Here is a 15409-nt window from a genome sequence, read left to right on the forward strand (position 1 = left end):
TCCACCAAGGCGATGTTTCTGTGACGCGTCTCTTTTTGTGAATGACGTTTTACACACGACACCATTTTCATGGTTGACGATAGCTTACTTTTGCACATATTTCCCCGATTTTTTGACAAGACCAGCGCATTTCAACCAATTTAAGCAGGTAATATTCACAAAAAATCGTACGAAAGATTTCACTGTGTCGTTTTGAATCTTACTGACACGATCGAGTTTGATATCGACAATGTTTTGATGCAGACATTTAATCTATATCATAGCCGGTAGACTAGCATGAGAATCAAGATGCATGCCTCACTCTGTTTACTGTGTGTGTAAGACACATGTAAACATTGGCATATTTTAGTAAATTTGGTCTCCATATCTCTTAATCTTCGCAAGAATAGATGTGGGTCTGCAATTGTATACCTGTCAATTCGACCCTTGTGTAATTCGAACCTTTACAGTTAGATGAAAAAGGAAAGTTAGAATAAAGTGGCATGTGATTGAAAAAAAAGGGTCATTCATTATACATGTAATTTCTCTTTGTAGTGGTAAACCCCAAAAATGGTGCGTCCAGTGAAAAGACGCAACTCATCTGTGGCGTACACCAAATATCTCATAGAGGCAATCAAATACATTAGGTAAGATCAAAGTTGACCATTTTATTTTATGCAATGCATCTATAATATACATAAGGATGTAGACCTTAAAATTCCATTAAATTTAATATTAAGAATTTTTTCTTTATCCCTTTTTAAATTTATTTATCTTAGACTTTTTTGATTTTAATTATTTTTATTTGAACAACCTGAATATTGTCTAAATATCTAAAAATTTGCCTATAGGGCAATCAGGTTGAAACAAACAGTAAAAGTTCCTTGAACAATACCTGAATATTAAGATATTTCTAAAGATAAATCACCTTTTATGCAGGCATCAGAAACAGATTCCAAATGTGGACAGAATCTCTCGTTACATGAACCGAGAGTACGGTCTCTCAGATCAGTTTGTGGAGAAACACCTCCATTACGCGGTGAAGGACAGCATCATCCACTCTTACATGGCGGTCGGCAAGAAAGGGAGCATGACTGGGGTGGAGCAGGAGGGCTTTAAAATTCCAGAGGATGAGGAAGAAACTGTGAGTTTGAAATCTTCCCAAAGTCTGCTCATATATATCATAAACAAGTAATAATATTTTTAATTTTCACTTTCACATTTTATGTTCATTGAATCAGAAGTGGTGAGAATTATCACAGGCACACTGCTTTCGAGACCACACTATTTGAGAGATCTGTAGATTATTTATGATCATGGTTATTCTTTATGATAAAGAGATTTGTAGTTCTTAATTTACTTTCATTTTCCACTTTCGTTCTCATAGACCTAGAGAGGGGATCATAGATATTATACTAGTGATTTATATATTTACTTTCATTTTCCACTTTCATTTTCATTGACCTAGAGAGGGGATCATGACTGGTACTGCTTTGAGTGTCACACCGCGGGGGAGGTCCTCCCCTGCTCGGACTGTTGGAGAGTGTTTCACCCCAGCTGTACCCTGGAGGAGTGGACTGGACCCAAATTTACCTGTAGCATCTGCAAGGTAAGAACGCAATGTGAACATTCAAACCATATTAAATTACTGTAAATTCCTTATTAGATGTGAAGAATTAATGTTCGTGTAAAATTGCGAGAAGCAGTCCTTGCAGATTTTACAAATCTTGCTTTTATTTTTCAGACTATTTGAGCTATATGAATTTATAACCAAAAAAAATTAGAGCTCACAATTTTATATTATATTCTCGCGATTTAATGCAAAATGCATAGAATAAGGAATTTACAGTCACCGTAATACATGTGTTTATATGTATATACAGGAAAATTTTTGTACCATTTTAAAAAATTCACAAAGAATTTTTAGTGTTACCATGATAATTAATGATACCATGGTAAGCAGGTCCAGGGTAATATCTGTACGTATATAGACCAGTATAATGGTCATACATGTAGTTTAACCAACTGGTTTTCAGGCTTTTAAAATTATTTGTGTGCAAATTCTTTAAAATCTAACTAAAACAACAACAACAAAAACCAATATGAGAAGGCTATTTGCAACAGGCAACAGATATTAAATCATTACATTTAAATGAATTATGCCATGTCAGTGAATTTGATTTTAATGATTTGAGATCTATCACATTGTTTGAAATGATCAGTCTTCATGAAAATATGGGTTCCCATTTCTGTACTAAGTGCAAACAACAAAAGTCAAAGCTTCTTTAAGACTTGGGACCATAATCAGTGTTATGTTTCATCAAGACTGAAAAAATGAATTTTATTATACTCTTAACTTGCATTTAAAAGACAATTTATGTGCTAAATACTTACAATGTTTTTCTTTTTCTTTTTTTCCTGTTTTGTCCCCACAGGACATTGAGGTAACTTCTTTTGTTGATTTAGGTCCATCTTTTACTACCAGTATTTATTTGTTGATTTGTTTACAGTTCTCAATGTTAGTTACAAGTTTTATTTCTACCTGTTAAAATTAGTCTTACAAGTATTTGTTCAGTGTTTCATTTATTGAATTGGATTAGAGCCTCTGTATAGTCATGATTTTTTTATATTTAAAGGGTTTTCTATCAGTTCTTTAAGTTTATTAAAAATTTGTTGGGACTTTTGGGTTTTTTTTAATTTAAAACTTATTTAAATAAGAACTTTTTTTGGTGAGAGAGAGAGAGAGAGAGAGAAAGAGAGAGAGAGAGTCAGGAAAATTAAATTTGAATTAATGGTAATGTGAACAAAAATTAATGAAGAAAAACTTACTACACGTTTCAAGCAAAAAAATATATTTCTGGGGCTAAGGGAGGGAGGGAGGTCGGAGCTAAAATGATAGTACTGTTGATTTTTTTATCAGAAGGGATAGGAGCAACTCAAACACTGAACTTTTAACTTATTGAACTAAAATTATCCATAGAAAGCATCTGAAGATGACTCCATTATACATGAATAGATAATTATCAATAATACTGCTTTTCATGTTTTTGGGGGGGAAATTGCAAAATGAAACCGAACATGCAGCAACATGTACATATCCAAGGAGATAGAGCTTTCTGTAATCTCTTGCCTGGTAGAAGGTATCTGTGGGAGTTATGACAAACAGAACTTTTGCTATAGAACTGCACAGCTTTAATGAATTGTGCATGCCTGCAAGATGTCACCATTAAACACTGTAGAGGTCAAACTACATGTACATGTGTATATGCTTTGGAATTCAAAGGAACCTCTTGATAGCTGAGGGGCTGGAGACTTGCTGAATGGAAAAAGCCATAACTTTTCTCAACCCCAGCCCTGCCCTAATTCCCTCACCCCCAGGGCTTATAATTAATGGCTGCAGTTTGTACTTGTATCTGGCTTTGGTGCTGACAAGTAGATGTCGCTGCACAATTGGAATAATCAGATACTTGTATATTAGAGTATTGTGTAATAAGATATGTTGGATAGCAATACACTATGTAGAAGAAATGCATCTTGATGATTTCAAATGAACTTTTAACAAGTATTTGAACCGAATTTATCTGTTTAAATTTTATTATTATGAAGTATATGTTCAGACATACAAATTTAAAAATAAAATGCCATAATAATTAAGTTTAGGTTTGACAAATTAATGTAAAGTAATAATGCTGATGATGAAATATAATTTACACCCCAGCTCTCAATAAATAGAGAACCCGGAGTTCTTGCTCCCATTACATGTATTCTTGTACAATGTATACATGTGTATTTGTATAGCACCAAGTATTGCTGCACTACCCTCACTTATATATTGTAAACCAGTTTTTTTTTGCATGCGAGAAATTTTGGCAAGAGCCTCTTCTTCAGAAATATTTTCCATTGCAAGCCAGTCTTCAAATATCTTTGGTATTTTTCCAGATAAGCCACATCTTGTTCATAAAAATTTGTAGCCAAAATAAAAAGTTTTTGCATATGAAAATTGGTTTACAGTAGTTGGAGAATTCCTATATATATATGCCACCTCTCTGTTATTCTTATACTGGTAAAGGAATTTCATGTTTTAAATTATTCATGCAATTTGATATAATTTTCAAACCAGGCATCCAGAAAAAAGAAGAAAATCAAGAGAAGAATGCTGAATACATTGTTAGGTTACACAATACAAAGAATGAAAGAGAAAGTAAGTTACACCAAATTACAAAATAAAAGAGAAAGTTTTACCAAATTACAAGATGCATGAATTGAGGTTGAAAAATATTTTGATCAAAGAAAAGGGATTGAAAAAAATGAAGTTTTAACAAATTTAAATATTCTGAATTAACACTATTAAGAAATAAGGCCACAAAATGTGATTAAAAATTAATGACCAGTCAATCATAATTAAATTGAATGTACTGCCTAACTTGTAAATGCTGTTGACAGAGTTGCTGCCCTTTAGTTTTGGCATTTGCTGTATATAAAAATACTACTAGCAGAATATAGTAGCATTTAATATATACATTTTATTTAATGCAATTAGACCAAAGAGCTACACAAGATAGGGCACAGGGAGGAGGAAAAGAAGTTTGAGAAGTTCTTTGTGTACAAGACGATGGATCTGAACCACATTGAGATGAGGGTGGACCACCATAAATACAAGACGCTGGAGGAGTTCATGGCCGATATTCAGCTGATCTATCACAACGTGTACCTTATATATGGAGGTAATGAACTCACACTGATCTATCACAATGTGTACCTTATATATGGAGGTAATGAACTCACACAGCTGATCTATCACAATGTGTACCTTATATATGGAGGTAATGAACTCACACAGCTGATCTATCACAATGTGTACCTTATATATGGAGGTAATGAACTCACACAGCTGATCTATCACAATGTGTACCTTATATATGGAGGTAATGAGATGTGATCTATCACAATGTGTACCTTATATATGGAGGTAATGAACTCGCGAAGGAGAAGATTTCTAAGGCTTTCGTTGATGTTTTATGAATGTTTCTTGTTCTGTATCTTGAGATAAAAGGTAGACACAATGGGTACCTCATACACGGAGGTTATAAACTCACGCTCGAGATTTGTTAGGCTTTCACAGACAATTTTTGAATGTTTTTTGTTCTTTTTCTTGAGTTTAAAGGTAGAAATGAAGTTTTGGTCAGAAAGGTATACTGTGTACAGGGTTATTTTCACTCCGTGTAATTTTCGCCCTTTTATCCTGAGAAAAGTTTCTCCCCATCTTGAATTTGCCCAGACACAGTTATTTTAAAAGAAAGGCAATTTGAGACATTGGAATTTCCCCAGTTTTAAATTTGCTTAAACTACAGTAATGTACTTGATTACACTGCCCAACCAAATATGCCTTATTTACATGCAATTTATTTGTTATGAAAAAAAAAATGCTCAGAATATAATCTTGGCAATGTGAAAATAGCTCACACAGAAATGTCTTGTACAAAAATTTTTTGAATTTCACCTGAAAAGAGTTTCTTTCTATTAATGCATGTATGGTAATATACATATTAATTTGCAAAATATAGAGTACCTAGCACATAAAACTCTTTATTTGATTTTCAATTGACGTTTGTAATGTGGAATTCATACAAAAATGACCTATATGAAATTCATATGAATATTTGGATACAATTAAGAGATATTTTACTGATGTCTAAATTTTCATTTTCAGAGGAAAAGAAAGGAATGGTGGATTTGGCCCAAATACTGGTCACAGACTGTAAATATGATGTAAGTTACTGATAGTCATAATGTAAGCCCAATGTGTAGATACTGTGGAATCATTAGATTTCGTGGTGGCTCAACTTTCGAGAATTCGTGGGTTCCTCTCATCCATGAATTAACATCCTCCATGAATTAATAATTTAAGGTTAAAAAGTCATAATTTCTTATATTGGAATCAGAGAATACACAAAATTACGTCCCCACGAACATGTAAAATTTAAGCAATCCACAAAAAATGGCCCTTACGAATTTAGATTATTCCACAGTAACTCTTTGATTCTAGATCTGTTTTATATGGTATTTATTGTATTGTTTGGAGCAGGGTTCCAAGGAAGTTGTCTATCTCTGCATACTTCATAAGCATTTCGATATAAAATTAGTGAATTATTTTTCAAGATGTCTATTATTATTGAGGAGATGAAGTTCAAAATTTAAATGTGCAATTTTGCAATTCAACACTTAAATCAAACAGGATTAATGTAAATACTTAATGCATTGGCATGGTAGCAGAGGATAAGTAAGAGCGAAAGACACTTATATTGTACAGTACATGCAAAACAATTTCTTGAAGCTTTTGGATTCTTCACTCAAGTTTGCTCTTGATTCAGAATATTTTATTGATAAACTCAATATGATTTCACCACTGTCCAGTCAACCTATACATGAACTCTCACAAGTGCTCAGTCAAACAGTTTGACTTTTGTACTAGCTAGGTTATAGAATGCAATAGAGAATGTTTCAAACCTGATTTGCAACTTTGCAGCCTACGCCTGTTAAAATGCATCTCACATGTGTACAAAGAGACTTTAGCAAACTTATAAAAATATTTGCTATGTGTAATGTATTTAATTCTTCAACTTTCAGATAGAAGAAATGAGGCAATGCAAGAATTGTTACTACATGTCCAATGCCAAACCCAAGGATTGGTTTTGTCAGCCCTGTGTAAGTATCATCGTGTAAATTTCACATAACATGAAATATTGTGTGGTCAGTGGACAGCTAGTACATGTATAATTGACAATAAATGTAAAAAGGGAGATGCTGTAAACAAACTTTCAAAACCTTATAGAGAAACTTTTGTAAGATGTGTTATAATCTTATTGTTGCAACTATTTCTGTCCTCTAATCAGACCTTTCAATATTGATATCGTCACCACAGTTAGTCACCAGAAATCAGTCAATCACTTCTTAATTGAAATATAACGTAATATAATACTGTAAACAGAAAAATATCTGCCCCGTTGACCCTTAATGTCAGAGGGCGAAACCTTTTGCAAGTGAGGAAGGGCGAAAATAATCCTGTATACAGTATGTCATTAATGATAATTAAAATAATTGCAAAGATTTTGTAAATTCTAGTTAATTTTTTTTCTGGTTCATGATTTTACAGAATCCTCCACATGAACTAGTCTACGCAAAATTAAAGGGCTACTGCCATTGGCCGGCCAAAGTGATACGTTACGTGGCAGATAAATATGACTGCCGATTTTTTGGTGCACCTCATCAAAGGTATGAAATCGGTTTTATGATTTGTTAATGCATGTGTTTTTAGTAGAACATTTATTCTGCCTTAATTTCATGTTAATTCCTTAAATTAATTTGATTTGAAAAAAACCTATATTTGCAGTAAAATGTTTTTCTGCCTTTATCCCACTTGTTAATTCCTTAAAAATATTAGACTGATGTATCTTTGTCTACTGGTACTTAAAACAATGTAAATTCAAATTTAAGTGCATTCAATTTAATACACATGTACAATAAAAAATATGCCTTTTATCATTATTATAATGATATTGAACTGATCATTATGGTAAAGAATATGAATTACACTGTACATGAAGATTTTGGCTGTCTGTCCTTTGCTTGCCATATAAAGCAAATATGAGCACTAGTAAGATGAATTATACACTTTCTTTATAGAGCTCTTATACCTAAGGACATGATTAAACCTATTGAAACTAACATCAAAACCCTAACAGTGAAAAGATCAGCAGGTATCTCTCTCTCTCTCTCTCTCTCTCTCTCCTACATTTTGTACTCTCTTCTCTTTTTTATCCATCTACCACAGAACATATTCACTCTCTCTCTCTCTCTCTCTCTCTCTCTCTCTCTCTCTCTCTCCTAACTCATAGGCATGTGTTTAATCTTCATTTTCATTTAAAAAATGATATATTGAAAACAAAATCAAATTATTTGTATTTGCAAAGGATTTGTAAAAGCATGTGAGGAGCTGGCCAAACATCAGAGACTGCTGGCAGAGAAACACTACACTGATGACAACTCTGACTCGGACGAGAGTCCCGCGGACAGTGACCAGGGGCCAGAGAAGATGGAGATGGGGGGATTGGAGGAGGATGAGGAGGGAGAGGATAGCAGTCCACTGGAGGTCAGCTCAACCAGTGTCAGTCCAATGAAGAAACGCATCTGTCTGAAGGTCAGTGTGTTTGATTGTTAGTTGTACCCACATCCAAAAAATGTTTTGGGGAAGGGGGAGGAGGTCTAAATGGGTATCATCATGTCTGACTGTTCCACATATGTACATATCAATTTAATTACTTCTAAAGCAGAAAACATCAGTATTTTACGCTTCACATCAACGTTGTTTCTGGCCTGTGGGTGTGATTATTACCTTGATCCAATGTTGTCCATCACAGGTCAAGGTCACTTTATCATAAAAATGATATTTTTGCTTTTTGTGGTAAAGAGTTGTTCAGTGGCATTTGGCCAATAATCAAAAGGTAGTTTGTTAAGTCCACACATCTGTACAAGTACCGGTATACCAGATTTTGCCAGGTGTGCACCGGCAACTTTTTATTGGGGAGGGGAAGGGGGGTGGCAAACTTTAGCTTCAAGTCTTCCCGTCCCATGTAAAAATACTTTTATTTAATGGTGTGCTGCTGTCTCCTGCAAGACTGTAATGAACATTTAATAATTTTTCACTTTTCAGGCTCCAACCCCAGAAGACAATAACCTTGTGACCTCCAGTGAGGACAAAGTTCCCAAGGTCACCATGTTGAATGCTTCCAGTCAAACCATCACAAAGGTCAGTGTCTGTGAAGGAGTTGGGGTGGTATTTGTGATACAGTTGAAATTCAGCATATCAAACACTTACTAGTTCTTGTTGAATACTGTGATATGTCTATGTGATTTTGAAATGATTTCATGACATTGTTGTCAATGATGAGAAAATATATTTTCTCTATGTTAAGCATTTGAAAGGAATTGATAGATAAGAAATGAAATAAAAGATAAAGATGATATACATGTATACATGATTGAATCTGAGGAGAGACTCAATGGACTTAAGGTTCAACCATTGATCACATGATAAAACAGCTTCATTAACTTATCTTCAAGAACTTGGTATATCTTTACATACACTTACATAAAATCTGAGATTTAAAGTGAAAAGGTTCAATGTTTTATCAGCTAACCAAGAGTCAGAGTATACAGACAGACCAAGAACCAAAACCAGATTCAACCAGTATCAAACTGGATCCAGCCCAACCAATCCAGTGCAGTCCAGATGCTTCTGATGCTAAAAATGGTGAAGATGAGGCCCCTGTACTGACCCCCAACAATGGGGCCACAGAGGGGAAATCATCAGAAATGTCCTGTAATTGTGATGAGAAGTACGAGAAGGTGATAAGTGACTTGAAGGCTAAAATGGAAAAGAACCATCAGGACGATAAAGAGAAAGCCCTGGAGGAGCTCTCAGATAGGGTGAGTATACATAACAGTAAAGAAGAGAAAATCATCATAGAAATTTTAAGATGTACAGTACAGAACTTGCATGTATCTCTAGCTATGCAAAACAAGTAGTAAATGGATGTATAAGTTTACTTGTTTAAGTTAGATAAACTGATTTCTGGCAATTTTGGCAAGTGCTTGTGAGTGCTCTGCTGAACAAATCCCTAGTGTGCTTGTATTTGTTTCAAAGCATTTTTATCTGAAGTTCAGAGTTGCCCAAGAATGTTTAGGCAAATGAAGAAAGTATCATAAATTTCTGTTTCTTCCATTAGCTTCAAAAAGACTTTGAAGAGGACAAGCAGCAAGCAGTGTCGCGGGCGATGGCCAACATGAACCGCGAAATCGAACGCACCAAGCAAACCACGGAGGAGAAGTGCAAGAAAGAATACATGGAGGAGATGAAGAAACTGGCAGCTAAACACAAAGATGCAATATCAGCGACCAAGAAAAAACAATGGGTAAGTTATACAAACATGTTAACACAAAGGGCAATATCAGCGACCAACAAAACATAATGGGTAAGTTAGTTGTTTTGTATGCAATTTTTTAAAATTATTTTTTTCGTGACAATTTCAGTGCTATAACTGTGAGGAAGAAGCCATGTACCATTGCTGCTGGAACACCTCGTACTGTTCTGTCAAATGTCAGCAGGAACACTGGCACAAGGAGCACAAACGCGTCTGTCGACGGAAACGGTAGCCATGGCAACCAACGCACTCCGTCATCCTTCAGACAAAGGGAGACCACTGGCTTCAAGAAGACTCGAGTGAGCGATTGTGATGAGACAATTTCTCTGAATTTAATGATAAAAACTTGTGAAGTTGAAAGACGTTCCGTCAGCCATGTTGAATTTTGTTGCAGCAGACTTATAATGAGAAGAGTTCTCCAGTTTAGTCAATATATATTTTTTGTTGCCATTCGTTTCATAGATTTAAAAAAAATGTCAGATTGTAGATATCTTGTATGTTAGAGTGTCGGTGAAGGTTAACTGAGATAAAATCTCAATCTTTATCGAGAGAAAAAAATCTTGTATACACACATAGTTATATTGTACATACTGGCATATATGTACCCATATACCTGTTGTAGATTTTTTTATTTTTTTCTTTCAATTATTGATGAATCTTTATATTTTTTTTTTTTTTATTTTTTTTTTGACAATTTGGAAAAATTTATATTTGGGATTTTTTTGAGTATTTTGATACTAATAAACGTTGCAGGTTTTGCTTATACTGATTTAGTTTAAACAGTAAGTTTTAATTTTGCTTTTTTTTTTCATATTCATGTACATGGATTGCTACGTGAATTAAAGATTTTCTGACTGTTCAATTACATGGTATTATTATTACATGTAAGTCAGAATTAGAACTTGCATTTCTTTTTGAAATTTTTATCTTATAGAAATAAGATGTCAGATTTTTACAGATACAACTTCAGACAGCTTTCACTTTACATTGTTCATAATTACACAACTGGCGTTGATTTATTATTATCATTCACAATAGCTATCAATGTTGACATATTCTGTCAGATTTAGCTTGTTGCTCATTGCATTTGTCAATACTTGAATAGAGTTGAAGTCAGTCTGATTAAAATCACACCTTCTGCTAGTGGAAGGTTTTATTTAAATCAGACTGGAGTTGATTTTAATTTTAATTTTATTTAAATGCAAGGAATTAATATCTGGGTAAAATCGCAATAATCAGATCTCACAAATTTTAAATCTCGTTTTTATTTTTTGAATATATGTAAACTACATGAAACTATGATAAAAATTCGGCATTCGAGATTTAATGTTGTCCCGATTTGATGGAAAATGTCTGAATCGCGGAATTAAGTACTCGCGTTCAATAAGGAATCTACAGTAAGTAGACTTTATTGTAATGATTGAAATCAGCATCCCTCCACATCCATTGCATTTAAACTCTATACCTTAAACATTCTACGATGAAAGTAAACTTACATCAAATACATGTATATTTATAAAATATATTATATACAAGATATTTGTCATGCGTGTACATTACTGGTAGATTTAACAAAATTGTATACCATCTTTTATTCCTGATGACTTAATTTTGCTATTTACCAATTGAAATATAAACTAGTTTGCAGCGACTAATTTTTCGGGATGAAGATGTAGATTATCTGGAAAAAATAAGATCAGTAGAGAATTTTAAGGTCTGGTTTGCATCGAGAAAAATTTGTGATAATGAGGCTCTTGCGAAACCTTGCAAAAATTTCTGTCATGTGGATAAAAGTTGATATATAGTTACTGTATTAAAATGTTCAACTTGACTTCATGTCTCACTTGCACACATATTAGATAATCATATAATTACACTTACAAATTGTATTCCTTTCAAAACATTTAAACAGTGTTCATTAGTTGACGATCGTATTGTATGATTTTGCTCCAAGAGCAGTTTCTTAGGATATTTTTTTTTTTTTTTGCTTTTTCTTTCTTTTTCTTCTAAATAAATTTTCAGTATGTGAAAATGTCTCTGTTTGTTTAGGGATTTAATTTCTAAAAGAGGAACACATGAAATAGGAAAGTTATTAAATGTTAAATTTAAAACAAAAACAAAAAAAGACAGTGATGTAGGAATGTAAAAAAAAAATTGTTCTTGAATGGCAGTTATGAAATAGAATTGAAATCCACTTCACATGCCTTTGTACGAATTTCTAAATGTTGATTTAATTCACATATGTTCTGTATCTCCTTAAACATTTATGAAAAAAACAAGAATGATTGTATACATACAGCTTTTATAAATAAATGACAATACAGTGTATTTGAATAGTTTTGGTATGATTTCTGTCTTTAGTTGGTATTCTTGCTTATTTGGTATATACAGTGTATATAATGTTTTACTATGAAATTTTACCTCATTTGGTTTGGCGTCCTTTACAAATCAATGGCATTTTGTATTTGCAGTGTACTTATTCAGGTAATTCTTACTTGTAGCTGGAATCATTCAAATTTGCTGGGGCCAAATTGTGTGGATAGTTTAAACTTTCAGACTTTTGAAAATCATATTTTTATGATTTAAAAATTATAATCTTTCCAGTTAATAAGAGTATGTAATATGTGACTGTTCTAAACACTAAAGATGATGAAAAATAAATCCTGAAGTTCACAATTACTAGTATATAATTATATATGTATAAGGTATTTTCATACTTTAATTTTCCATGATGTCTTTACAGAATCTGATTTGAATTTTGATATCCGTATTAAATTTTAAAAAAGTCAAATACTTGGCTGGATTAAGTAAGCATTCTCATGAAAAAATATTTGGCCAAATGATTTCCAAGTTAAAGACAATGTAGGCTTGATATACCTATAGCAATAGAAATAACTCTTATTTGGTAACTTGCGATTATCAATCAATGACAAAACTGACAAGTTATATAATTTGCTTACTTTCAAATTCTGCTTTGCAGGACACTATGCTGAACTTGTTCACAAATCAAAAACTGACGATTTAGGTGGTTTTTATTGTGGTTAAATTTGGTTCATTCGTAACTGTGTTGGTTCAAAAATTTTCAGCTGTCCATGATTTTGTGTAGCAGGGGAAAAAAACCTTCAGTCCAATTTTACTTTTTTTTATTTACTTAAGATCGTGTACAATGTACATTGTCGTATATATAATTTTACATTTTCATAGATCTTTGAGAGCTAGAGAAATTATACTTGTGCACATACTTAATTAGTAATATGTTTTGATATTAATTATATCATCAAATGGTTGAAATGCAGGAATAAATGTGAAAACTAGAATTTTTTGTGATTGATTTATTTCATTTCGTATTGTTAATTTGTTAGGCAAATAAAACCTTTATGTGTACTCTCATATTTAAGTTTTTGCCTCTCCCCCCCCCCCCCCCCCCCCCAAAAAAAAAAATGTAACAAGCATAATGTAACGAGCATAACTGGTCATTCTATTTCAACGAGAGTTATTTCCCTTGATAGATGAGGACGGTACCTTAAAATGCATTTGTGATTATTCTCGGAGCTTTTATCATTATTGATAAATAATAATAATAACAAAGAATATGTGACCTGAAAATTCTAGATACAAAAACTTTCAGCATTCGACGGACTTAAAAAAAAAAAGCTTGCTACTAAAAAATGTCCTGATTTCTGTATTTATTTAGATATATTTACATTTTCCAGTATCTTTGCCTGTGATAACACTACGTATCGATTTTGTACTATATAACCATAATACAAATGACGCCAAAATGAGGCGCCAGCGGGGTTTGTTTATTTTTATTTAAGTATTTAATCGTACGATGGCTAAAAATTATATAAATATAAGTAATAAGGAATCATTCTTTGAATATTATGAGGTGATAATTTCGGTCTGGGCGTGATCAAATCTATCATAAAGCCCTTCGGGCTTTATTGGATTTGATCACGCCCCGACCAAAAGTATCACCTCATAATACTCAAAGAATGATTCCTTATTCCTTATATATACATATAGAGGTCATATCAACTCACCACATTCTTAAACATTTGCATCAAATCTAACCTGAGAACGAATATAATTATATTGAAGGAATTAAAAATGACCACAATAGAAACAAAAGTCATCAATTAAATACATAATGAAATACACCATTCACAGAAAATCGTTTTACTTATTTGAGCTTTTATTAAATACTCTTGTTTTATCTAAATACCCCAGCGTCCAAATTTTAGATCTTGATCTTTAAAGTGCTGCATAAAAAACGTCTTTCATGTACAAGTATATATAATGATAGCTCTTTATGGAAGATGGAAGAATAAAGAGCGATATTAGTATACTAGTACACGAAAGACGTCTTCCATGCAGAACTGGCGTTCGATCTCCAAGCACCATCAAGATTTATTTTTTTTTACATGAAGTTCAAGATCTAGTAAATGAAAGGTGCCTACAGGTTCATAAAATTTGAGATATATATTCTTTCAATGATGGTTCATAACAATAGCTTTGTTTGATAGGGTGTACCGGGGCTTAATTTTTCTTCTAAACATTAAACAATATGAAATCGGATGAAACAATGGAATCGTTTAAGTCAAGATCTAGTAAATGAAAGGTGCCTACCGGTTTATGGAATTCAAGATATAAAATCTTTTAATGATCCTTTATAACAATATATTTGTTTCATAGGGTGTACCGGGGCTAAAATTTTTGGTGAACACAATGAAAAATCATGTTTTAAACTGTCGTTTTCGATGAAATATGAAGGAATTGAGGAACAAATGGAGTTCTGTCCATTTTTGACTAGTCTAATAGAATATATATAGAATGCCTACAGTTTCCCCAAAACGGAATTAAACAAGCTTAAAATTTGACCTCCTCTTTAAAATGATGTCAAATTGAATATAGGTAAACTCGATATTTTTGCTATCAAATTTTTGGGGATTTTATTTTTAACCTCAGTTGAACCGGAATTTACACGAAGAGGATCATAAAGCTAAAATGCCATACTTTTTTTCTATCGGTTAAATATTGATAATAGAGCTCTCTAATAGTTTACAGTATTGTCTGATGCATTGTTAATATGAATAAGGTTTTTACACTGGGGTATTGAAAATCATCATAATATACTTATAATTTAATATACATGAACAGTTAGTCTCTATCCATTTTTAACCGTGAATGGTTCAATGTTTGCTAAAATGGAGTTATCTGCGGTTTTTGGTTTTTGGTTTGTTTTTTTTATTTTGTTTTGTTAAGTTAATTTTTTGCGCAATTTAAGTTCTTACATATTATTTTGCAATTAAGAAATTTAATAATGGTACCCACCAATCGATACGATTTTATCGATATAAAATAAAGCGCAAAAATAGCAAAAAAGAGATCACTGAGAAAACAAACGGATGTGCGGTACATTACTTTAAGTCAAAAGAAGAGCCTAATGT

At 32.7% G+C, this 15409-nt stretch overlaps 1 protein-coding gene across 1 annotated transcript; it reads left to right on the plus strand.

The window, feature by feature from the left end:
* Positions 1-3: 3 nt before the first annotated feature.
* Positions 4-13276, plus strand: LOC128162827 (zinc finger MYND domain-containing protein 11-like). Its single transcript, XM_052826226.1, has 15 exons — positions 4-148; positions 535-626; positions 919-1123; positions 1448-1588; positions 4100-4180; positions 4520-4703; positions 5690-5748; positions 6607-6684; positions 7133-7251; positions 7663-7736; positions 7950-8176; positions 8690-8785; positions 9172-9465; positions 9765-9950; positions 10069-13276. The coding sequence occupies exons 2-15, from the start codon at positions 550-552 to the stop codon at positions 10189-10191; spliced, it is 1944 nt and encodes a 647-aa protein (XP_052682186.1). The 5' UTR covers positions 4-148; positions 535-549; the 3' UTR covers positions 10192-13276.
* Positions 13277-15409: the final 2133 nt, after the last annotated feature.

This window comes from Crassostrea angulata, chromosome 9, assembly GCF_025612915.1.
Source record: "Crassostrea angulata isolate pt1a10 chromosome 9, ASM2561291v2, whole genome shotgun sequence".
Taxonomy (NCBI): Eukaryota; Metazoa; Mollusca; class Bivalvia; order Ostreida; family Ostreidae; genus Magallana; species Magallana angulata.

Bases quoted from the DNA above. Each gene is read 5' to 3' on its own strand.
- LOC128162827 (XM_052826226.1), top strand. From the start codon at position 550: ATGGTGCGTCCAGTGAAAAGACGCAACTCATCTGTGGCGTACACCAAA. The intron at 7,737-7,949 runs GTATCTCTCTCT...GTATTTGCAAAG, and splicing joins AACAGTGAAAAGATCAGCAG to GATTTGTAAAAGCATGTGAG. The intron at 8,177-8,689 runs GTCAGTGTGTTT...TTCACTTTTCAG, and splicing joins AGAAACGCATCTGTCTGAAG to GCTCCAACCCCAGAAGACAA.